The 27,238-nt window shown below is 36.5% G+C and overlaps 1 protein-coding gene across 4 annotated transcripts in view; it reads left to right on the top strand.

Moving 5' to 3' along the window:
* The window catches only part of atg5 (ATG5 autophagy related 5 homolog (S. cerevisiae)), a 32,328-nt gene extending 6,481 nt beyond the window's left edge, over positions 1 to 25,847 (top strand). For 3 of the 4 annotated variants that reach the window (XM_059567304.1, XM_059567305.1, XM_059567303.1), the window contains exons 6-8: positions 1,877 to 1,971; positions 13,894 to 14,011; positions 24,434 to 25,847. In XM_059567304.1, the coding sequence (XP_059423287.1) occupies positions 1,877 to 1,971; positions 13,894 to 14,011; positions 24,434 to 24,570 (350 nt within the window). In that variant the 3' untranslated portion in view covers positions 24,571 to 25,847. Of the gene's footprint in view, positions 1 to 1,876; positions 1,972 to 13,893; positions 14,012 to 14,071; positions 15,333 to 24,433 lie in introns of those variants that run through there. The other variant, XM_059567306.1, reaches the window with a different exon arrangement.
* Positions 25,848 to 27,238: the final 1,391 nt, after the last annotated feature.

Here is a 27,238-nt window from a genome sequence, read left to right as displayed (position 1 = left end):
ATGACTTTAAACAGTGACTGCGAACATTTTGTTTACTGCAGCCGCAGCCATCATTACCAAGCACAAACCGTTGACTCTGACAATGAATGAGAATATGAGACGAAGCGAACGCACAGGCCATAGTGTGACATCCGTTAACCAATAGTGTAAACATAGATGACGTCACAGGTTTTTTTTTAATCAAGGAAGATAGCCTTCGATTGTATGTAGGCCTAGGAAATTTATATATTTACAATACTTACTTAAATATAATTAATATTATTTTATTGCTTTTGTATTAGTTGTTTGAAGAGTAAAAAAAATTGGTCGGTTTTAACGCAAATTTACAATCGGCAAGTCGGTTGGACTAAAAGCAAAAAATAAAATAAAGGATTTTTTTTTTAAAGGAAATTTTTAAGGATGGCCTTATAGCCAGTTTAGAGATTTTTAGCTGTCATAGTTGACAGATTTCATAGAAAATTACATACTCTGATATTTAGACTATGATTCCATCCAGTCGGAGGACATAAAATATTTTGTATTAATTTTTCATGTGTCTCCTAGCAATGAGGCGCATGCTTTTGCTTGAGTTTGTGTGATCCCTTGTTGTTTAGTTTATGAAGTCCACTTTTTTCCTCTGTAACCATTTAAGTTGGAACGTGTATGAATAATTAAAAAATCTGTTCAGATTTTGAAAAAATAGTTTACCCCAATTTTTATTTTAAGTGAAAAAATGCTGAAAATGTACTCATCCTCAGGCCATCTAAGATGTAGATGAGTTTGTTGATTCATTCAAACAGATTTGGAGAAATGTAGCATTATATCAAATGCACAACAGTGGATCCTTTGAAGTTAGCACATGATGTAATGCTAATTTCCTATAAATCTGCCCAAAAAATCATGGATGTCCCGAGTAAGCAAATTTTCATCTTTGGGTGTAATAGTTTAAAAGTTGTGTGGTGCATTCTAGCTTTGAGCTTTAAAGATAATGTCTTCAGTAACTTCAAACCCATACTTTCATCTGAGAATAAGTGTGTGATGCAGGCAGTGCTTAGGCAGTGGTTTCAGTAGTTAATTTAAAGGTGAAAATGTGAAGCTCTGCAGATAAACTGAGAGAGGTGTAAGTTTCAGAAGCATAGATGTTTTGATAACACACTGTCACAGCTGTGTGAGCAGAGAAAGTAACAATTTCTAAGCGGATGTTGATTTTCACCTGCACATGTGAGAACGCAGCCAGCGTGACGGAACACACATGGCTTAGCTCAGAACTCATGCCTGTTTATTCCAAAGTTATCAACAGTAACTATAACATTTTAATAATCATTATAATTCTATTAGAATTGGGAAATCCACAACTATTATTCACAGCTGTAATGATACTAACACAGAGGAATGGTATCAGTGGAATCACTTTCAGAAGGTTTTTTTCCAGCTGAATAACAGTAAATACATTTTCTGTATAAATGGCAGCCAGGCAGAATCTGTCCGACTTTAAAGTGCTCAAGCATTTTAAGTGGCTGACAACAAAACATAATAAATAATAAACAGAATGCTATTGGCCGTTGCTGTGGATGATAATATAGTATAGTATTTTGTTCTTGGTGTGAAATGGACCTTTATTAGAAATATGTATTTTTTCCGAATCTAAATTGTTTTCTTTCTTCTGTGAAGCACAATAAGAGATGCTAAACACATGTTAGGGACTGACTGCCGTAGACACTATTCTCTTTCATTGAGTTTTTGTTCCATATATTAAAATTAAATGGTTACTGAGGCTTCCCCATGGAAGAAAGAAATTCGAATTGTTGGTACAATACTGTGCTGCATAATTTGAGAAAGAATCAAAATGAAACATGATTTATTGTCATTGATTAAAACAATTTCTTTCTTTTATCAGATAAATTCGACCAGTTCTGGGCCATGAATCGTAAGCTCATGGAGTATCCTACCGAAGAGGGAGGCTTCCGCTATGTCCCCTTTAGAATATATCAGGTATTTCCTCATTTATCTACTTTCTGCAGTCCTGTACTGTACTGTACGGTAAAGGATTTGACTGATTTGACTTAGCGAATAGCAGAAATATTTGTTTATGACTTTATATTAAATCTTATGATCTTTTTTTTTTTTTTTTTTGCGAAAACATTCAAAAATATTTAGGAAATCCAGTGTAGATGTCTTCAGCGCGTTCCTGCACTCACTGATGGTGCTGCATTATTCACTTATTATTCTCATTATAAACATGATCAAAACTTTTCCACACTTCAGACTTTTTCAGACGTCGGGTCCCGTCGGGTTCGGGCAAAGATCTTCAGCTCTACTTTATAGTTCTTTTGCACTTTAATCTGTGCAAAACTTTAAACTTTATATATTTTTCTTTATTGCTTTATTTTATTTAAATGTTCAATTATTTTTGTTATTAGAAAATAAGTCATTTAACCTATTATATTATATTACACTATATTTTGAGCACTTTTTAAAACTAAATTTCAATACCGTGATAATACTGTTTACCGTGATAAAAGCATGAGCAATTAATCGCAACAGGAAAATTTGATACCGGCATATCCGTACTCAATAGCTGCATTTCCACTGTCGGGCCAATGCGAGCCAGGGCTTAAACCGGGCCGGGCGGGGCTAATAGCCTCGGGCCAGTAGCACTGAGGCCAGAATAGCGCAGGGTTTCCACAGTGGAGCCTGAAGCTCCGCTGCGCGTCACTAAAACACGCCTCTCAGGAACAACGTCACGCAACCCCATCATTTCACCAACAAAGAGAAGTTATCAGAAAACTAAGAAATGAGTCACTGGAACTTGCACGATCCAAAACGAACACGATAAAAGTGGCCGTTTGTTTGCATGCTTTGTTAAATATTCAAATTCAAAAGCATCTATGTTTAACAATAGAATACGTGATACATTGATCATAATGAATTAATTTATCGGGACTCAAAATTAATCACACAGAAATAAATGTTTTTATATTTTATTTATTTATTTTTAACGCTTATGAAAATAGCCTGCTTATTCAGTCGAGTCTGTTTCTGTTTATTTGTAGTCACAGTAGCCTATACGTCACATTTAGAATGAATGATAATATCTATGTTTTTATAAAAGCTCCTGAACATAAAACATTATTATATTTCTATGATAGGCTACGTGGAGCTAAACTCTCAACACGAGACTTATGACAGATAATATAAGTTACTAAATAATTACACGATTTTGATAGAGAATAAGAAGCTGACATCTGATTTCTTCAAGCGGTCATATTTACCATGTTTACTATGGTAATGTTAATGTTTAGCGTGCACAGACTTTTGCATCGTTTATGAATATTTCTGCCTTGTATGGTAATTGTAATTCACATCAGGTCAAGTTATTGCAAAGACTCCTGCTGACTGAAAGGGAGTTTTGAGCTCAACTTATTTAAAAAAAAAAAAAAGAATTATTGCTGGTGTTATAGCTGTAAGCTTTCTGAAATGATCCGCAGCACAGACTCTCTACTTTATAAAAGCTCCCGAACAAAAATCATTAGGCTATTATATTTTGATGATAGGCTATGCTACGTGGAGCTAAACTCAGACAAGACGACAGATAAAATATGTTACTGAATAAATACACAATTGTGATAGAGAATAAGAAGCTGACGTCTGATTTCTTCAAGTGGTTGCATTTACCATGTTTACTATGGTAACGTTAATGTTTAGCCTACATAGTCTTTTACATCACTTTTAAATATTTCTGCCTTGTTTAGTGATTATAATCCACATCGGATCGAGTTATTTCAAACACTCGCTGCTGACTAAGAGTGAGTTTTGAGCTCAACTTATTTAAAAAAGCCTTTAATACCAGTGTTAAAGCTGTTATCTTTCTGAAATGATCCGCGCTGACGCTCTCCAGACACAGAGTTACTCCGCCTTTGATCACTGTAAACCCTAATGTTGTCTTGACTTAAAAAATCAAGTAATGTTGACTAAACATTACTTAAAATTTTGCGTTTTGGCCCTGCCACTTAAAAATATGAGTTAATTTAACTAATTTACCTTCAAAATGCATAAACTTAAGATTTCAAGTGTTGTGAGCTCAAAATCATGAGTAATCCTTTGGAAAAACTCAACGTCACTCTGTTCTTCCTTTAATGTGATTGGCCATGGGAGGAATTCTGCCTAGCAACAAGAGAACAAAAGTTTAACTTGACGCTTTTGTAGAAAACCCTAATAAGTTGACTGAACTAAATTGATTGAGTAAACTCGTTGCCTCAATTTAATTGAGTAATGGAGTTTCCCAAAACTTACATATTTAAGTTTATTTAACTTGACGGTTTTGTAGATTGTACTTAAATCACTCAGTTCACCAAACTTGGTGCTTATTTAATGTACTTAAACGATTATGTTCACTTAACTTGGTATTAATTTCAAGTGTACTTATATATTTAAGTTAACTCAACATGTAAATTTAACAGAAAATTATGTTCTTATTTTTGACCGCACACTTTTTGCACACTGAAGTAAAACAAATAACAGCATATTTAAACTTTGACCTTTTGACAAAATGTCACAATATTTATGAAAATGCAGTAAACCCTATACTGCACTGTAAAAAAAAAAAGTTGTGTCAACTTAAAAAATAAGGCAACTTATCATTAGCGCTTTTTTGAGTAAACTTAACAAAAAATTACTATGTTTGCGTATTTTAACATCAACCTAATCCATTGGGCAAAGTTACGTCCAGTGGACATCTTTTTATGTCTTTGCAGACGTTGAAAAGATGTCCACTGAGGAGGCAGAATGTTTTATGATGTCTTTTTTAAAATGTTTTTTATGTCTTCTGTACGTCCGATATAGACGTTCACAGATCCTCCTTACAAGGTTTTCTGTGACTTTATTTCTGTCAGACATCTAGAGAAGCTCTTATTGAGAATTAACAGAGGTTTAAATGTTGATACTTTATACATTTGAAGTCACCATTGTGGTGGAAAGTGTTTGGTTTAGTTGGGATCTTGGTCCAGTTACTTCTTGTGTAAGCTTGTCTTTTGCTGCTGTAACAGTGTATTTTAAAACACTGTTTTTGTGGCGAAGAAAGACAAACTTAAATGAGCTCAGGTGTCATCAGCTCTTTATTGGTGTTAGCTTGTCTCTTGCTGCTGTAACTTGTGTGTTGTAAAACACTGTTATTGTGGCAATGAGAGTTGAGATTAGACATGCACATCTTGCTTGTAATGGTGACAAGTTAAAATAAAATGTATTGCTGCAACTGTGGATTCACTTTTATGGATAGAAACCTAGTAGATAAAATAATGTACTTACTTTTTGAAAACAGATCACATCGTCACAAACAGACATCAAGATTTTGGATATGCATCACATCAATGGTGACAATCAGAACAAAAAAGGCTGTAAAATAAGGATGAGTTTGTGCTATGGAGCTCTTTTGTTTGTCACCGTTGTTGTGATGCATATGCTAAATCTAGAAGTCTGTGTGTGTGAGTACTTGATTCTTTTACTCAAAATATTTCAAATGCATTCATTTTGTCCATCTTCAAAATAAGTATTTTGCTCTTGGTGCCTGTTAAAAATATCAAACAAAACTTATTTTATGATCTCAAATACGTATTATGTGATGACTTTCTCATCAACAAAAAACATCTGATAACACCTGAGCTCATTTAAATTTGTCTTTTTTCACCACAAAAACAGCGTTTTAAAATACACCAACCCAGCAGCAACTGGACCAAGATCCCAACTAAACCAAACACTTTCCACCACAATGGTGACTTCAGATGAATCAAGTATCAACATTTAAAACCTCTGAGTGATTTAGGTAGAGTCTACAAAAGCGTCAAGTTAAATAAACTTAAATATGTAAGTTTTGGGAGACTCCATTACTCAATTAAATTGAGGCAACGAGTTTACTCAATCAATTTAGTTCAGTCAACTTATTAGGGTTTTCAGTGTAGTTAAATTAATTGGCCCAGAATGCTATATTCAGCAAATTCCTTGCTTTAATTTTTCAGTCAGACAGCTCGAATGTCCAATTGGAGAATTCAGTATGCAAGTATTTGAATTGACAGTTTGAATGTTATAAATTCACATTGCAAATGTTTTTAATTTGAATGATTATTTGATTATTTGAATTCACCATTTGAATATTTGAAAGACAGTTTGTATATTTTGGTTGACAATTTAATGTTTTTTTTTTTTTTAGCACGTTGGATTGTTATTTGAATTAATATTTTTCATTCATTCATTCATGGACTGAATTGACAGTTTGAAAATGAAGCTTAAGAATATATATATATATATATAATTTTTTTTTAACATATATTCAAATGTTTCAGCAGTTTGATATTTTTTGACTGCACTAATAATGTTTGGACTTTGAATTGACAGTTTGAATATTCAAATGTCATGGATGTTTTAATTTACTATTACCACTCATCTCTTTAGGGCAAGGCTCAGGGGTACCTGCTTCCCTGAGTGACTTACATTGTGTTTTACACTCCGATTATTGCTTAAAGAACCTATAATCATCTGCATACTCTAAAGAATAGCCTAGCCTCTGATCATGAGCTCTGAGACCTGAGAGCATCTCTTTTCTCTGGCCTCTTGCTTTTGGAGAAAGGCTAATGATGTCTGTTGTGTGGTTCATGTGCTGGTTTGCCAGCTAGGATGTCAGGGTAGTTGAAAAGAAAGTGTCGGCACCAACAGTATCACACTTCTCATCAGTATCAGGAGCCTTTTTGATAATGCTGGGGTCAATAATTAATGCTGCCGTTTAAAAATGCAACGAAGTAGCTGTCACTTCTCACACTCTCTCTTCTCTGACTCTGGAGATGATCCTGGTCCAAGTGAGCAGTGAGTCAGTTTTTCTGGTAACCTGATCGAGGTCGTAGCATCCTGAGACACCTTCTCTTCCTGAGACCTGGGGGTGTCAGTGTCAGCTGGACTACCTGAGCCGTTGTGTCACCAGTTTCCTTTTCACAGTTCCAAGATTGACTCCTATTGTTTGTCAGGCCACTGTTTGTCACCACAGGTCCAGATCTTACAGAATGATACCCTCTATCACTGACCACATGCAAGCTGTGTGTGAAAACTGGATCCTGTTCAGCATTCGACACCTCGCTCACACGCTCAAGGCCAAAGGAAAGACTAAGCCGTGACTGCCGGCTGTTAATCCACTCGATATCTTATTCAGCAATTCACAACATTATACCCAACTATTGTGGGTTAAAAAAACAGCTGCTAGGTGACAAGATATTAACAAATTAATTATTTGTTGTTAGCTCTCTATAATTGGTGTGAAAAGTGGGTACACTGAAATGACGGCAATTGTTCCCGGGTAGCTAGATTTTGCACTTTCACACTCCCAGTGATTACCCGGGATATGTGCGTGCTTTCACACACAACCCGTAAAGATCCCGTAATGACACGTGACATCAGGGCGTGATGTGTAATGTACAAGTCGAAAACGTTATACTTGTTATACTCTCACTGAAGCAACCGAACGATCTCGGCGTCAGCGCGGAAAGTGAGGAACTAACTGATCTCTGCTTCATTACAGTTTGCAAATATTTTTCGTCACGAACGTTAATCTTCCTTCAAAACAGCCGGTAAAAGAGTCGTGCGATAACGTGCGTCATCACTTCGACACGGCATTAGATCTGGCTTTTGTTCACATAGCGCTCGTCCTGGGTTGAGCCCGGCAATGTTACTAGGTCCTCGACCCGGGTTCAATGCCAGAATCAATCCCGGGACGTGTTTGCTTTCACACAGCAGGTGACCTGGCAATGTTCAGGCAATATGCCGGGTCCGACGTTCAGTGTGAAAGGGGCTATAGATGCCATTTCTCCCAGCTGTAGTCATGTATGCTGACTGGCTAAAGATTACATAAACAGTGCCTTGCGAATGTATTCATACCCTTTCATTTTTTTACGTTTTTTTTTTTTGCTGCCTTATGTTATTAAACTGCTTTAAATTAGTTTTTTCCCCCACAAAAATCTACACTACATATACCATAATAGTAAAGAAAAGAAAAAAAAACAGTTTTTGACATCTTTGCAGATTTATTAAAAATAAAATGTTTCCATTGCGTAAGTTTTCATACCCTTATCAGGGACAGTGGAAATTTATCTCAGGAGCATTCATTTCGCTAGTAGATGTTACTACATTTCAAGTGAAGTTAACCTGTGGCAAATTCAATTGAATGGGTATGATTTGGAAAGGCACACACATCTTAATAAAAGGTCTAACAGCTGATAATGCATATCAAAGCAAAATCCAACCACTGAGGTCAAAATAACTGCCCGTAGAGCTCAGAAACAGGTTTGCGTGAAGCCACACAGCTGTGGAAGAGTTCAGAAAAGCATTCTGCTTCATTGAAGGTTCACTGAAGCATGTAGTCTCTGTTACCCTTAATGGAAGAAGTGTGAAACAACCAGGACTTTTCCTAGAGCTGGCCAATCTGAGCAACTGATGGAGAAGGGCTTTGGTTAGACTGGTGACCAAGAACTTGATGGTCACTCTAGTTGAGCAATTGAGCAACACTCCACCAATCCAGTCTTTATGGCGGTGTGGCCAAACTCAATCCTCCCTTCAGTTAAGACACATGAAAACTAGGGTTGGGCCAATAGACGATGAGATTGTCCATTGCTGATGGCTGATAGACGTCACGATGTTGCACCAGCATCATGATCCCCCATCCCATCCCCTTTTTGAATGCATGATCACTTTTTAGTTTCACTATCACTTTAGAGATTCACGATCACTCATACGCTATACTATGGAGCGGCAGTACTTCAACACATTTTGCAAGATTATATGTTTGTCAGTGGTACTGAGGATCTGCAAATCATTCGCCATCGTCCTCAGTCATCTCTTCTTACACATTACTCTACACTGGACACGACAGTTGTTGTGTGGCGCCAAGCCACATCAGCTAAAGACTGTCTATACTGGACGTGACTAAGCAACCGTTGAAAATCATTTGAAAGCAGTTTACTGTCAGGAATTTTATGGTGTCATGCCATGCCACACCCAATGTAGACAGCGGATTTTACTGAGTTGTATTAACTGATCTATATATAATGAATCTCTATTATAGATCAGTGGTTCTATAGTATTTTGTCATGTTGCATAGCATGGCTGCACGATATTGGGAAAAAATGTCATTGCGATATTTTATTTTTTTTCTGCGATATATATTGTGATATGAAATCTAATCTAATTTTTTCTTACAATCAAAAATGGGGTGAGCACACTTACATTCTCATTTTAAATGATTTAAACATCAGAGCTTTATTTAAATTAGAGTAAATTATTTGTTTGTAACTTTAGGATATGGTTTGAATTAGCAATATTTTTGTTACTATATTAATTAATCTTTGTTTATCTTAGTTTATAAAAACACAGCTGTTCATTGTTTGGTAATGTTAGTTCATAGTGCATTAGCTATGTTAACAATTACTGTACAACTTTTGATTTCAACAATGAAGGCTATAGCCTAAATGTTGAAATTAACAATGTTGTAGAAGTGCAGTTTAGTAATAATACATGTTAAATAATGGAGTTAATTTTTTTTATACACCAATTCAGACGTCTCGTGAGTTCAGTGTTGGAAAGGTCAGTTGTTTAAACCATTCATTAAATTGAATTGGTTCAAAGGAATCATTAGTTCGCGAATCAGACGTGTACAGCACGCGTTGTTTAATTATCTCTGCAGTTTAGGATATTGCACAAGATTTGACAACACAGAAAACTTTTCAATGACTGGATAGTTTTTTTTTTTTTTTTTGGTTCGACACCATCGTGTCAATTGATTCTGATTAATATGCGCGAGGGAGAGAGAGCAAAACAGTGTTGTTTGAAGACGATGAAGGTGAGCGTGCGCGCGCGGCCGGGGCTCTCTCACTTGCTCTCTCTCTTTCTCTCTCTCTCTCTCTCTCTCTCTCTCTCTCTCTGCTCATTCTTAAAGAGCATCACAGTCCCGCCCACAGCCGGTGCCGGAAGTAAAAATTTAATACAATTTCTGCATTGACAGTTGGGGTATAAGCCATAAAAACGTAAACATATATGGTAGACTTAAAACCAGCTACGGCTGTACTAAGTGATAGTATATGCTCATATAAACGCCAAAGGTTCATGGGGCACTAACCTTGTTTTGAGATAAAAACCTTTCATTCGCGATGTCTTGGATAAGTACTTCATTACCCACAATCCTGAACAATCCCACAGTGATGCATCTGATTGGTGGAACTCGTGTAACCGTCTGGTTAAACCCCGCGAAGGTCCGTGAAGACTGAAGATCATTAATAAAAATAAATAAATAAAATAAAAACCTGACTTATCAGTGCAATCATGGAGCTCCTTGGCTGCCATGATGGCTTTTTTCAAGGAGGAAAACAAAAGTGTTCAAAGGGTTGAAAACCACTTCAGATAGGGTCATGTAACGTTAGTTGAGTGTAGCGTGTCCGAGGGTCAGCTTGTTGGTTTTGTAAGGGTCAGCATGAGGGACAAGACCTACAAAGTTTTGGTGAGTTTTGCAGGGAGGTTGGTAACGTTAGTTAGCATTATCGTCCACTTTAGCTAGGCTACTGTAGCCTTCATTTGGTATGAGTCATATCAAGCATTTTATGATGCCACTGTCAAAACAATATTTAGCCTAGGCATACCTTTTTGTGCATTTACTGAACATTTGTGTAATGGCAACGACTTGTGTTGACGACTGAGTGGTGATTGCAGTCAGGTACAAAGCACTGCACGATGTTGCTGACGTTATCGTTAACCGCTTTCACATACGCACACAATATATAAAATACACAATGATAAATATAAAAATCAATACACAATACCTATATAAAACACTATTTATTTACACGATTAATACTGAAAGAACTGCTATTACTGCACATTCGCTATATAAAATAAAATTCACTGGAGGAAAAAGTTAGGGACCCACTTTATATTAAGTGGCCTTAACTACTATGTACTTACATTTTAATTAATAATTTAGTACAATGTACTTATTGTGTACATACATGTTTTTACATTGTACTTATATTTAAAAAAAACTACATGTAATTACATCTGTATTTAATTTCTGTAATTACATTTATAATTACACTGTTGACCCATACTTTACACCTTAACCCACCCTTAAACTTACCCATACCTCCAACCCTCTCCCTAACCTTACCCCTATCCCACCTCAATAGCAGCAAAAGTGTTTTACAATACAATATGAACACAATAAGTACATTGTACTTATTTTTTTATGTAAGTAGTTAAGGCCACCTAATATAAAGTGGGACCAAAGTTAGATTTGGAAGTCGCTCAAAAGGCTCATTCGCGGTTGTGGCTTCAGTCGAATTCAGTGAGGCGCGGTGGTTTATGGGATGAGTAGTTCCTTCGCTCGAAATAAAAGTATGTACACAGTCTTGTTCCTTTGACTTTTTTTGGATTTTCTCTTAATTTTTTCACTCGAAATGATATGTTGTATGCTTATGAGTTAAGCCGAAGCTGGTTATCCTCAGATATGCTCTAAAATCTTTAGATACGGATTTTTCTGAAAGTCAATGGGAGAAATGAATGGGAAATTTACTTCCAGCACCTAAGCTCTCTCGGGCTGTGGGCGGGACTGTGATGCTCTATATGCGCCCTGTTAAACTGACAGGACTGAAAAACACATGCAAATGTTAAACTTTCACTCTATGATGGTTAAGCTGTGCAATTAATCCGCGAATCACATTCGTCAAGTGCCGGGGAGCAGCTGACCCATACGGTTAATGAATAACGAATCAACTATGACAGCCTACATCGTACATCCTGCGATGTGATTATCGTGGATTCGTACATCGCGATATCGATGCTTAAACAACACATCGTGCAGCCCTATTCTAGTATATAATGTACATCCACCACACATGCATCTGTTTCATCATCTGAAACAACTCTTCAAAAACTCTTCTTAAAAAGTTTTTTTTATTATTATTTCAGGGTAAATCATGAGTTCTTAAGAACACGACGTTCTTAAGAGAAACCCCATTCTCACTTTCCAGTGTACTAAAAAAATAAAATAATAATTAGCTAAAATAATTGTATGTTAGTTTGCAGTAGGGCATCAGTCATTAGTTGGCACTGTCAGAAACAATCGACTACTCGAACATGTATTAACAATAATGCATGCACACAGAGTTTGCAAGCACAACGTGAATTTTAGGATTACAATATTGCGTGTAGCTGTTACTTTCTATGACCTTATCTATGTTGCATGTAAAATTACAATGTGTAATTTAATAATTAGGGGTGTGTCCGATATGATACGAATGAATGGAATAAGCACAGCGTGCTCACCAATCAAACAGCTGCGTTGTGCATCTCAGTCTCTCAAAAACCAAACCAGTTGTCTCTCAAGAGTACGCTAATAATCAACTTAGATACATTTTCTATTTAGCCTACTTGTTTGCATATTTATATTTTACTGGTTTGCGTGGCACATGCACATTTGTTTAGTGAAGTTCACAAAAGGACTAACTATGTGCGCATTGAATTGATTCAGTCGAGTTCAAATGATCACTAAACGTTTGTCATGACATCTCTCTGCTTGCATGATAAATATTATTTTAGAAATTAATAATTATTTTAGTTTAACACGGCATACTTGTTCAGTGAGTTATCATAACTATGAAAAAAATCGAGTCAAAGAGGTCTTATAAAGTAACTGTACGACGTTGTATCCGAATGCAGATAAGAACATTTTTTGTGATTTGTTACAGATACAAATACTGGCTGTTACATAAAAATGTAATATTTAATGTCATAATTATAAAGTTTTGACAATTTACATATGTAACTGTTGCATAAGGCTATGAAATAATCAGTGTTTATTGAGAAGAAATATTTCATGTCTTTTCATTTACAGTAGCATGGACCACGAGAAGTCGAGTAACTTGAGTATTTTTTAAATAAGAAATCGACTAGCAGAAATCAGTAGTCGTTTGCAGTTGATTGTAAGAAAGTAGATGCATGGATGGATTATTCATTTGGGATCAGTGCGTTTAGACGACAGAATTTTCACTTTTCACACATGCTGACGAGGAACTTCCTGAACTTTTCACTTTCTGTTGATAAGGTTGTTATTTGTTTTGGAACTGCCAGAAACACAACTTTTGTAAAGTGACCTATCAAGCACAATCATTCAAAATCTTTATTTATTTATTTATTATTATAATTATTATATTAATTTTATCAGAATTTCAGCTTATGGAGCACAGATACACACTCAGCTGTAACCTCACTCTGCTGTTAAAAATAAATAATCCACCCTTCAATAATAATTTATATGACAGTGTACAAAACAGGAACAAATAGCTCAAAAGTCTGTAAATTCACGTTTGTTTACTTATCTGTCTATCTGAGATGTTGTTGCCATTACGAAACATTAGTTGCTGTGAGTTGCATGCTCATGTCCTGCTCAAACAAGCTCAAATTTCACCGTCAATGACAATGTGAAGTAGTGTTCATTTCCCAGTCTTGTTCATAAATTGGTTGATACTATGTAGACACTGTTTTACAAACTAAAATGGCTAAAACAGTAGTCACATTCATTTAAAGTAGTGTTTAATTTACTGTTATTTACATACTTCATACTGATATACCGTTTACTGTCGACTATAAAGAAACTGTCATAGTCATTTAAATATAGACCAAGTGCCACCTACAGGACCTGTTATGTGAAGAGTTGGCTGTTAGGTCAAAAACAAGTGAAACAGTGATGTGAAATTTCTTTATCACATGAACACTTTTGATACTTATGCAGCAATAGATAATGAGGTTTTAAACAAGTTCACATTTTTGAGAACTTTACACTGTGATTCTACTAATATAATCAGTAAAATGGGTTTCATATTTGTCTCAATTTAGACGATGAGTGACAGACCGTTCATCCAAAAGCTCTTCCGACCAGTGTCTCCTGAAGGCCACACGCATACGTTGGGAGACCTGCTGAAGGAGCTGTTTCCTGCTGCCATATGTGCGGAGGGTGAGCTGAAAATAATTCTCACACATATTATTTGATAAAAACGTGTTTGCTCTCTCACAGGAGGTTGGAATCAAAGATGAGAGGCAAAGACGTTAGAGGAAAACAAATCTTTAACATCTCGAGATTTACAAAGGAGATGAGAAATAGGGAAAGAAAGAAAAGGACAAATCAGGGTTGCATGAATGAAATCCACAGCCAAAACATGGGCGGTCTTGGTTTCTCCTGAGAGGAAGTAGATAAGCAGACAATAGCAGTGACAAACGGAGCACCTGCAGGCAGACATGCCTGCATGACGGAGCACATCTGTGCTGCTTCCAGCCCAATTCAAGACCTGCTTGCTTTGTCTGAAAGGCCTGGTGGTTTGGTTGAAGAGAAAGTGGCACTTTGTGCTTCTCTTTTTGTTATCGTTCTGTCTCTTCCAGATATTTGGGGTTTGCTTTGATAGCAGCGCAGAGCAAAGTGTTGAGATTACAGGGAAAAATGTGTCTACTTACTCAACCTGGAAAATACCTTTTCTGTGTCAGGATGGTCTCAAATCATTTTTGTTTATCACCGTGTCGGCTTGATTCATCTCAATTACACATGAATGAAAATCTGCATTTTGTAACTTTAAACATGTTGTTTAATCAGCAGATGAGGTTTTCTGTTTTATGAAAGGCTTTGATGAGTTACAGTACTGTTATGTTTGCAGTGTAATGGGGATTCCCACAAATAAAAATAAAAAGCATATGCCAGACTGACATGTAATGTCCGTGCCATATTAAAGCCATCTGTATGTCTCGAACACCCAGCAGTATGGAATCTATCACTAGATATTCACCCCTTCGGGGGTAAAAATGGAGACATGCTCAAACGGTGTGGTCTCTCCTACGCTTTTCACAATAAGATGAAGATTTTATATATCAAAATGGCAATACATGGTACTCGAAAAAAATTTCCCCATGTTCTGCTTAAGAAGTCGGTCAGAATAGTGAGATGTTTTATAGTAAATAAGAGGTGTGTGGTGGTATTATTTCAAATAAATGATTTGCACAGAAAACCCCCGCCCAACAGCTCTTTATGTCAACCCACGCTGCGAGTGGGGAAACCTCCAGCTGGCCCTCCCACCTCCATCACCACCAGCACGTCTCACTACTCAATCTGGGGCAGGCACTGAAATATCCCTTTTTGATCACTTTGTCTTATAATGTGGTGAAAAAAAGGATCATTGACTCTGTAGAGTCAAATGATGAACTCTGTAGACTGATTAATTTTAAAGTTAGAAATCAGGCTTTTAGACAGATTATGTCAACTGTGTTTCATATGTTGGATATAAAGGCTTGTGGGTAGTTTACCCAGTATTTAGTGTTCATGGAATTTTTTTTTAAATATTTTTATAAACTACATATGAATGTATAAGGGAATGCATATACATTAGGTCATGTTTGCAATCATTTTAAACTTTACTCTTGTTTTAAAGGGATAGTTCATCCAAAATATTTAATTGTCATAATTTACTTACGTCATTCCAAACCAATTAAACATTTGGAAATATTTTAATCAAACCTGAGAGATTTCCGTTTTTCCATTAAAAGTCCATTCATCCAAAACTTTGTGTTCATAAAGACATTGTAAAGTAATTAGGGGTGTAAGTCTCCGCGTTCAGCGCAAATCCCGCCCTGCAGTTGAAGGCATCACGCGAGTGTTAACATCACTACAACTACTACACTACGATTGTAATTCAAACGCAGCTCCCGTCGGCATTTAAACAGACCTTTGCTCTTAATTCCGATCGGGCCAACGCAATAACGAAATCTGAGCAGGTTTAAAAACTGAAACGGTTGATGCTGCATTTTACACTTTGAAAAAGTTATATATATATATATTTTAAATATGAGCAGGCCTACAAGCTGGGATTGGTAATGCTGCACTGTAATCATAGTTATTTATTTATATTTTTCATTATATTTTATTATATGATATTGGTTTGAGACTGAGAGTATTTTACTTAGTGGAGAACTTTGCAGCAGTATTTTATTTCTTATTCTTTTTTTATTTTATATATATTTTATTGAAAAGTATTTAAAAAAAAAAGTGTAAACAAATTGTAAAAAAAAAAAGTTTATAGTAATAAACAACCGGCAGTTTTATGTTTGCATTTCTTTCCCTTACTGTACCGAAAATGAACGGAACCGTGACTTTAAAACCGAGGTACGTACCGAACCGTGATTTTTGCGTACCGTTACACCCCTAAAAGTAATCCATATAAAATTAGCCGTTTAATCCAAGTCTTCTGAGTAGTCGTGATTGATTTATATTATGAACAGACTCCGACTGTTATCTGTAGCCCAGTTGGGCCATGCATAATCTTGCATAGGCACCAAGTGCAACCATCTAGCTCATGAATCTCCAATAATTTTTACACCACAAACCGGTTATGTATTACATTTTTTCTTGTGGACCAGCTGGAGGGTCCACGGGAAGATATATTAGTGGTTCAACGGATGATATTGTGGTTTTTGAGACTTCACGGTTCATATGATTTTTCCTTTTCAGAAGTATTTAAAGCACAGAGAATGAGAATCTCAAGAAGGGTTTTTTGAAATAATTTTATGTGCATGTATCTCAGATGCAGGGAGATGTAAAATAGAAATAAACACTGGCGGCTCATGGGTTTTAAAATAGAGGAAGCACACTAATTGTATTGGTCTGGGGATCCCTGCTGATTGTTATTATTATTATTTGCTTAACCACTTTGAAATTGCTTTTTGGTGGCTTTTAGTCAGAAAACGTAAAGGAAACAACACACATACAGCAAGAATTCACATTTGAAACAAACATCCATTCCTTCTTAAAAGTCTGTGGTAAAAGAGAGCTGCCTGTTGGGCTATTTAATTAGGCATAGTTCTGTAGCCTATAGTTCTAGCTCCCTTTATTTTCAATTTGTATATATACTGTTTGAATGACAGCTTGGGAAATCTGTTGCCGATCAAATATCCAATATCGTTGCTCATAAACACTTGGTAAATTATCAGCCCAGCCTCTACGGGAGGCATTCAGACTAATAGCACACATAATTTACGTCTCTATGATGATTGGTTGATATACCAGAAGGAAGGCTAGCCTCTTCTATGATGTTCCTTTTCCCAACACTCCTCAGCGCAAAAAGTGAACATTCAATGCTGAGTGGCTTTTTTTTTTTTTTTTTTTTTTTACACCGGAGGCACGAGCGCTCATCTCTCCCCTTCTCTGTCACTTAGTGGCTATATATGTTCCTGTGGCTCAAGTGGTAGAGCATTGCGTTAGCAGCGCAAGGTTGTGGGTTCAATTCCCAGGGAACACATGTAAGGTAAAAAATGTGAGTCTGAATGCATTGTAAGTCACTTTGGATAAAAGCATTTGCAAAATGCATACATTTAATTTAAATTTAATTCAATTACATCAGCAGATTTGGCACATTCCCGATAGAAAAGCGCCGCTTTCACATAATGGTATTACAACTGTGAAATTACAAACAAAAATATTTACATTCTTGACATGAACTGAAATGAATTGTGAATTTTACTAGCATTAAATTGTCACCTCAAAATTTTGGGGAAGCTGTGCCTCCCCCAACAAGCTGCCACTGGAAATCAACTCAATTCTGGCGCTGTCTGAAACACATCTCTGTGAGTCAGAACAATCATTAATTTGCTAATTAAACATTTAATCTACATGAAAATGCATACAACAAATGAAAATACAGAATTATTAGAATAATCTTTCGTATGCAATAAATAACAGATTGTCATATCTATAGACATTTTTCCAAGAACATTCTCGCAATCTGGTAGCAGCTCATCCACGGCCTGGCACTGGGTCGCAACCCGGTGGTTGGGGAACTCTGATCTAGTTCAGAGAGTAGAGTATGGCACTAGCAATGGTAAGGTCACAACAAAGGATATGAATAGTTTATTAGCAATCATGTAGCACATATAATAATACAAGAATTGATGAAATATACATTTTTGGGATTTCATTACCAGCTTCTTTCAAATCTGGTGACGAAAACCCCCAAATTTATATTTTTTCAAAAATTGGTCTTCTTTCAAAATTGGTCTTGGTTGAGTGAAACTCTCCAAGGTGGCAGAGGTCCAGAGCCGACCCATGCTAGGGCTTTGTGTGGGCGTTTGTCATAACTGCCGGAAGAATGCAAGTTGTGTTCAATTACTATATGAGTTTGTGTTGTTTGAATTCCCCTCGCATCATTCTGAGAGTTACACTGGGGACGCACCCACCTTACACCCTTACAAACTCCACGGGGGCAGACACACACACAGGACTTCAAGGAATGAGTTACTTCTGCTCATCACACTATTACTGTGTGACTTCAAAATCAGGGTCAGTTGATTGTTTAGTCCTCTCTTTGAGATGGTTTTTGTTCAGATTGACCGTTAACAATTAAAAAAATCAAGGTCAGAGGTGTTCAGGGTTTTAGACGTCAAACTCTATTATGCAAAGGATTATATGTGTATGTGTGTGTGTGTGTGTGTGTATATATATATATATATATATATATAATTCCAATTGCCCAGTTCTGTTATTACATGGCTGTTTTGTTCATGGAAGTGTTTGTGCTTGTGTTTGAAATGGTCATCATGTTTAGTCATATTCGTATACCGAAGCTTCAATCCCAGTGTGCTTGTTGCTTCCATGTTCTTGGTATCTTTGGGAGGTACGGCTTCAACTTTTTCCTGTTGAGCAAAAGATAAGTAACATCTAAATTAACATCTAACTGTCTCAAGTTATGAAGAACACGTACAATTTACACCTGCCAAATGCTCAGTTGTTTTTCATTTTGATGATTTTATTAAATGGGCTATTATTCACTAACAAGGTTCATGAAGTCTTTGTGTTATAACAAGAATATTAATGACCACTAATTATCTTAAACAGACAATATCAACACATTTATACAAATACCCCCCCCAAAAAAACCATACAAAATGTAAAAGATAAAAAGAAGTCTTAGGTAATGTCGGAACAAAAAATATGATGCAGAAATAAATAAATAAATAAAACACTAATAACAAAAAAATCCTATAGTGTTAGATGTGATTTTCTATTAGAAATATAATGTGATGATTAATATAGTGAATTTGGGTTTTTATATTTACTGGTCAAAGATCGTAAATCATAATATAGATTGAATACATTTTTACCATGTTACAGAAGACATTCATTTAAATTTTATTTAGTGTAACGGTAGTTTATATACCAGAAAGTCTTTTCAGGCACATTTAGAACAAGAATCATTATATTACATCACAACACTAAAAGACTCTATTTAAGGACCACAGTGTAACCCCAAAAAGTAATTTACTGTAAATGAATCTTTATCAGTATTTGTGATTATCCTTTAAATCACTAGGTTTTTACCCCTTTATAGGTTTTGTGTGTGTGTGTGTGTGTGTGTGTGTGTGTGTGTGTATATATATATATATATATATATATATATATATATAGTGCTGCTTGAAAGTTTGTGAACCTTTTAGAATGTTCTATATTTCTGCATAAATTTGAACCAAAAAACATAATCAGATTTTCAATTCACAAGTCCTGAAAATAAACAAAGATAACCCAGTCAAACAAATGAGACAAAAATATTTTCTTTTTCATTTATTTATTTGAGAAAAATGATCCAGTGTTACATATCTGTGTGGTGCATATCTGTGAATCTCTAGGATCAGCAGTGAATTTGAAGGTGAAATTAGAGTCCATCTGTTCAGAGGTGTTTCCATTCAGTGAAATGACTATCAGATGTCATCGCATGCCCTGTTTTATTTAAAGAACAGGGATCTATCAAAGTCTGATCATGTTTGTGGAAGTGAATCATGGCACGAGCAAAGGAGATCTCTTAGGACCTCATAAAAAGAGTTGTTGCTCATCAGGTTGTAGATTGGACCCCACACATCCACAGTCAGATTGATGTACAAATGGAGGAAATTCAAGATCATTGTTACCTTCCCCAGAAGTGGTCCACCAACAAAGATAACTCCAAAAGCAAGACAATGTAATAGGCCAAAAGGTTGCAAAGGAACCCAGTGTATCTTCTAGGCGAAACGAAGGGCTGTCTCACATTGGCTAATGTTCATGAATCCACCATCAGGAGAACAATTAACACCCATGGTGTGCATGGTAGAGTTGCAAGGAGAAAGTTACTGCTGTCCAAAAAGAACATCTGATGCTGCCCATCTGCAGTTTGCTAAAGTGGACAAGCCAGAAGGCTATTAGAGAAATGTTATATGGATGAATGAGACCAAAATATAATTTTTTGGTTTAAATGAGAAGCATTTTCTTTGGAGAAAAGAACATACTGCATTCAAGGATAACAACATTATCCCATCTGTGAAACATGGTGGTGGTAGTATTATATTTTGGGCCTGTTTTTCTGCATCTGGGCCAGGACAGCTTGCCATCATTGATGGAACAAGAATTCTGAATTATACCAGCAAATTCACTGAATCTCAAGAAAAAGTGGGCCATGCAGCAAGTCATTTTACCAAAGAATGGTTAAAGAAGAACAATGTTAATGTTTTGGAATGACAGAGTCAAAGTCTGGACCTTAATCCAATTGAAATTCTGTGGACTGAGCTGAAGCAAGCAGTTCATAGGAGGAAACCCACCAACAACACAGAGTTGAAGTGGTTCTGTACTGAGGAAGGGGCTACAAATCCTACAATCCTACAAAATCTGATGATGTTTTGGGTCATATTTAAGGAGAAATATAGAAAATTATAAAGAGTTTACAAACGTTCAAGCAGAGAGTCGGACTGAAGGTTGCGGGTTCGAGTCTCAGGTCCGGCGGGAATTGTGGATGGGGGGAGTGAATATATATATATATATAACATGACAAAAATCCCCTGCAATCATGCAAAGTAATGAAGCTGCGTGTTTATAAGAAATAAATGAACAAGATATTTTTATATACAACAAGTTACATACAAAATACTCAAATGTCATTAGATAAGAAAAACAAATATGTGCAGCAATGCAATATATAAATAACTGCATAGAGAGATATCCAATAGTCAGATTGGATTTGCTATTAGAAATATATATTATGATGTTGAATAGTGTGGGTTTATATATATATATATATAATTCACCAGAAAATAGAGAATCTATCCAGTTAGGTTTAAGTGTTTCCATTTAAGTAAAGGTGGAGAGATGTACTTGTTTCACGCAGAAATAGGAAACTACTTGTCTTTTTGCCCTTATTGACAGCTATTCCTAACGAAAGCGCAAATGATGCATGAATCTAGTTAAAGATCATTGAGCTGACAGCAGTCAGAGGGAAAGCTGAGGCCATGCCTTTTTGACCACTCATTTAAGAAACAAAAGAATGCATTAATATGAGAAGTTCCTTCCTGCACCCATGTTATCTGTGTCCCCAACCTCTCCAGCCCTGAGCTACAGCTCATCAGACTCATGATAAATGGAGTAAGTTGAGCAGGCATGATGAATTGCTTTTGTGTGAGTTTGAGAGAGAGTTTACTTGTGCTTTTTGTGTGCTACAGTGAAACTTTAGGATTCTTCATGGGGAGATTCATTCAGTGAGATTCGGTGTTGTTTATCTGAAAGTTTTTAAAGGCCAAATAGCAAATGCTTGCTGTATGTGCTTTTATGCAAATGATCTGGTGGGTCATGATGCAGTTCAGTAGTGTGAGAAGGTCATCCAGCGCACATGCTGATGCCTGAACCATCACTTGCTGTCAAACTGAAACTTCTTCCCTCCAACTGCATTAGCCATTTAACCTCCATGGGTCAACAGGGTAATGTTACTGCCTCTAGCGTTTCCTTCAATTTTCCACTCGTATGTAACTAGCTACGCAGCGTGAACTTGGTCAATTTGTTCTGTTCAGGAGATGATAAAGTAGTGGAGAATAGGACTAATTATCATGCTGTGTTTCCTAACAATAGAACCTCTCACATGATCTGGTCATGTATTTTCCACAGTTCACGGAATAACAATTTTAAAATGTCAAAAAATAAATAAGTAATATAAACTAATAAATGCTTGGATATATTTATGAATGTGAAGTGTTTTGTTTTTTTTAATTACATTTAAATTTCAGAAATTATGTTTCTTTTGGTCATAAAGTTCACCCAAAAAATGAAAATTTGCTTAAACTTGGATCACTCTCAGGCCATCCAAGATGTAGATGAGTTTTTTTCTTCATCTTAACAGTTTTGGAGAAGTTCACTTTCTCACCAGTGGATCCTCTGTAGTGAATGGGTGCCGTCAGAATGAGAGTTCAAACAGCTAATAAAACATCACAATAATCCACAAATAACCCTGAAAATATTGAAGATGGCCACTCCTGTTTTTCCTCTCTTAAATCCACCCACATATTTGTTTAGAGCCATTTTGGACTGTTTTCAATTGTAAGCAGTGCTCTGTCTTTGCATAATTCTTTGCATGATTCAGACGAGACAACTTTCTCACTGGAGAAATTAGTAATTACTAATTACTAAAGTAAATTATGAATAGAGAATTGTATATTAGCCAGAAGCAACAGTTTGAAATTAAGTTAATTTAGCTGATTAGACATTCTGACGGCACCCATTCACTGTTCCGATGTAGAGGCGAACTCATCTACATCTTAGATAGCCTGAGAGTGAGTACATTTTCTGCAATTTTTTTTTTTTTGGCTTTTTTAAAAATATTCTGACTTAAAAATTGTGCTTAAATTAGTATGGTCCTTTATGTGTGTGTTTATTTATTTTTATTTTTTCTTGTGATTTAGAACTGATTAAAAAAATGAAGGGTTGGAGTGGATTGTGAAGAAAAAACAGTCAATTGTTTAAAATACATGGGAACTTTTTGATTGATAAAACGCCCAGAGTGTGAAGAGCCATTTTTTCATGACTATCTAAAATTGTAAAAATAAAGTTTCAGTAGGTGTGCCCAAACTTTTGACTGGTAATGAATATCTTTTGAATATTGGTAACATCTTAGGAACTAGGAATTCCTAACGCACCAGTTCAAAAGCAAGATCATCTTGCACTTTCTGTGCAATTTTTAACATATATTTATATACATGTATTATGCTTGCATGGCTTTGTAATGTTCCTGGAGTATCATGTAATTAGTGCCAACAGCTGTTAGATGTTACACATTTCAGGGGTGTTTCATGCCTTTGACCACTTCTTGGGCACAAGTCTCCCACCTACATGTTTTATCTTAATTTTCTTGGGGTTAATACAATTTATGATGGTTTAGGATTTAGGATAGTTCACTTAAAAATGAAAATTACTCACCTTCATCTCATTCTAAACCCATAAGACCTTTGTTCATCTTAAGTGTACAAATCAAGATGTTTTTGATGAAATCCGAGAGTTTTCTGACACTGCATAGACAGCAGCACAACTACCACGTTCAAGTCGCAGAAAGGTAATGTCTGGCATGGAAGAGAACAAATTGTTCAATAAAGTCAATATTTTTGTTTCCTTTGCGCACAAAAAGTATTTTCTTAGCTTCATAATATTATGGTTGAAGCACTTATGTCACATGGATTGTTTTAACGATGTCCTTACTAAAGAAAAGCTCTCGAATTTCATCGCAGTGTGGACTGTGAAAACAGAGGCTTTCAAAAATGATGATGCTTTTTCTGTCATGTCATGCTGTCATGTGACCAATTCAGCTAAAATGGTGGACAACATTGTACAGCAGTTGTTTTGGATGCTCTCCGTTAGTGTTCTTTGAAACGGTCCAATATTTCGGCGCGTTTGTTTTGGCATGTCTCCCAGTCTATATTCTACTCAATTTTGCAACTTTATACTCCTGTGTTTCTCGCAGCTACAACTCCACCTCACTGTCGGTCCATTTAAAAAACTTGGTGCTTTTCCTCAACATATTGCCACAACGTTTCAAAGAGCCAGAAAGTAAATAAATAGAAGATGCAGGTCAAAGCGTCTACGTTTTACACATGCGCAGTATAGGGCTGAAATCGTTTTCAGTCTTTTCAGTGTGGATGACTGTGGCGAGTGGGGCGGAGCCGAGGGACGTGGGAACACGAGTGAGGCCCCGCCCCACTCGCCACAATGACCAACTTTTGGGAAACGATTGGAAGCGATAGTGTGGATGCGGAGCATTTTTAAATGTATCCGGATTAGTGTAGACGTAGCCTCAGAAGCTATGTTGTTCTTTACAGCAGTAATCTGACATTGATTGTCAAACTGGTTAATGGAGAAGTTACTTCTCTACCTGCATTTCATCATTAACAGTTCTGTTGTTAAACCAACAAGTTTAGACCGTTTACAAGAAAGCACCACTGTGTGAAAAGCTTTAAGATGTACCATAATACACAAGTTTTTTTTGTTTGTTTTTTTGACATAGTTTGAATAGTACTTCCCTTAATGCTCAGTTGTGACCTTTTCTCTCTTTCACACTCATTCCAGATGAGCCAAAGAGATTCCAGGTTGTGATTCACGGCATCGAACCACTGCTGGAAACACCCATCCAGTGGTTGAGCGAACACTTGAGCCACCCAGACAACTTTCTCCACATCAGCATCATCCCAGCACCAAGTGACTGATTCCAGAGGATCCAGTCGTTCGAATGAGGGATAAAAGATCTGCAGAGACGTTCTGATGGCACACCATTTCTTCCTGTTTTCTCATTCTCATCTGTGCCAGAGGTCTTATCGAGCGATAGTCATCAAACAACAGAATCGAATGAAGAAGACGCTCTCAGATGGGTCCCATGTTCTTGCTGCCTTTAAAATTCTTACATTTGCACAAGCTTGATGTGATTGTACTCTTTGACACTCCCGTTCCCACTCTCTAATTTGTGAGTAACGTACACTTAGACTCTCAGATCTGGTAATTATTAGGAGGAATCCTGTTTGGTGTTTAATGAGGCCACTAAAGTGCTGTACGTACTAAATGACTGCCATGGGGCTTGATTATCAGCATGTTTTATGGATGCATCCAGGTCAGATGAGGTGTAAAATAAAGATGGAATTCTTGCATAAAAACTAAAGCAGAAAAAAAGATGACTTCGGGATTTGAGGGGAAAATATCGGTGACTTCATGCACTGGATAAAATGTGTCAGTGTCTGGTTTTGGCAGCTGTGTAGGGGGTCACACAGCTCAGTGGAGGTGATGATGCCGCGAGCTGATTAGTCACCGTCCCAGAGAAATGTTGGTGGGATATAGCACAAATGAAGCTCCCTTTCCCGGACACTGTTAAATATATGGTTTGCTTTATTTATTTATTTTTTTGGTGGGGGGGCTTTCATCTGCTTGGAAAAAGGTTTTCATTCATTTAGAGCAAATACTTGATCTCTGAAATGGGTATGTATTGTATAAAACATAAGTTAGAGGCCGTACAAATACATTATCATATCACTGTTAATTAACCTAACAGTATTTTTTCCCCCTCCTTTATTTACAACCTGTAGGCAGACTGGCTGTCTGTGTTTAGGGGGATGTGGGGACTGTAGATCAGTGCTGCAGACGACACACAGCTGAGAGTGATTATTCGTTTAGAGGAATCGGTGAGTGTTTTACCCCAGACCGAGACAGAGAGACAGCGGGCAAAACCGCAGAGCATACGCCACCACCAGGCGACTTCTCGGCAGGCTGTTCTTGAGACAATGCTGTTTGTGTACAAACTTTCAGATGTTTATTTCATTCCTTGTATGACTTGTATAAAGATGCTGCAACTCCTCACTACTAATAACACGGTTAAAATGATAATAACATGGTTCAAATGTGCATTTTCTTGCGCTATTTTAATTGCAGTGATTGGTTTTCTGTCTTTGCTAGATTAATTCACAATGCCTTTGATTAAAACAATATTTTATAGCTATGCAGTGTTTGGTTGTCCTTTCATTTTTCTGAATGAAATTCAAATTTACTCAATATATTTTACAAAATTGGTATTATTGATCTGATTGTAAACTTTTTTTTTTTTTTTTTTTACTTCATTTTAAATCAAAATGTGAAAATCGTCCGGTGACTAATCATTTAGTCTGCTTAAATCCCACCCTACAGTCGACAGCAAATTCAAATCTGCCTCCATCCAGATTATTATTTTATTATCTGTTTAACTTGCACGTTAGTTGAAATACACAAGAAAATATCCGTTGCTGCTTCCGAAATGAGTCAAGAAGGAGATTCTAAAAAATTCTGAGAGGTCTGTTGTAGCTAAAAATCGTTGACTCTCAGCATTTTCATTTCATGAAAAAAATATATATAGTGACCACAAATTATGAATTCGTTCAAACAGTTTATTAACTTGTGTCACTAATTTGTACCATTTGTTTAAGTGCAATTTTGGCCATGTTCTATCCATTGTTTTCATTCAGTTAAACTGTCCACAATCTAACTTAAATAAGTGAAGGAACTGGTACACTGTGGCCATGATTAATCTAAAACTAGCAATTAAGTCATGGGAATAAAATGGCCACAATATCTTGTTTCCACCTACATCCGGTTCATTAGTCACAGTAAAAATGGACAGTTTGGCTGAGTGCCTTGTATTGTGGGATGCTTGTATACTGTTGTATACTTCACCCTTTGGCAATGTTGTAGGTATTCTTTGCATTTAGAAAATCTACATGCTGTTATAAAGAGGTTTAATCTTTTCATTCCAGATTGTTTTTGATACCGATTCTGAAATTGGACCGTCTGTAGATGACCAAGATGTCTGATAATAATACTCAAGGTCTAAAGGGTTACAAAACAATAGCTCTGGTTGTATCATTTTTGAATTGTTCATAACCCCAAATAATCTCCTGTGTATCTAGTTTCTCCCATGTGTATTGTTTTTTGTTGTGATTTTTTAAACCTATAGTTCAGTCTCATTGTGTGACGTGGTCTTCAGCTGGGGGCAGGGCTGAGTGCCATTAGTTTTTCTCAGGCACAGGAAGGAGGCTGGGAAGCGGTCTCTTCTGTGTGGCGGTGCAGTGGACATCAAAGTGAAGCCGAGCACTCTTCATGTGTTCATTAAATAAAGAGCTATCCTAGATCCACTCGCTGATTCCAGTAAACCCGTCACTTAAAAGATCAGAGGAGCCACTCTCCTCCTCTGCGTCTTCCTCTGTCATCTCTCCTTCAGACATTTGTTCTGATGCATGTCGTAAGAGCAGTAAAAAGGAATTTCTTCATTTCCTTCATTTCAGACCGTTTTAGGCAGTGAACCCTCTTTGAAGTTAATTTAATGAGGAAGCGGACAGGGTTCACGTCTCCTTCAGCTCT

The sequence above is a fragment of the Carassius carassius genome, chromosome 15 (genome assembly GCF_963082965.1).
Source record: "Carassius carassius chromosome 15, fCarCar2.1, whole genome shotgun sequence".
Lineage (NCBI taxonomy): Eukaryota > Metazoa > Chordata > Actinopteri > Cypriniformes > Cyprinidae > Carassius > Carassius carassius.
Note: the sequence above shows the minus strand (reverse complement) of the source record. Positions and strands in the feature narration are given on the sequence as shown.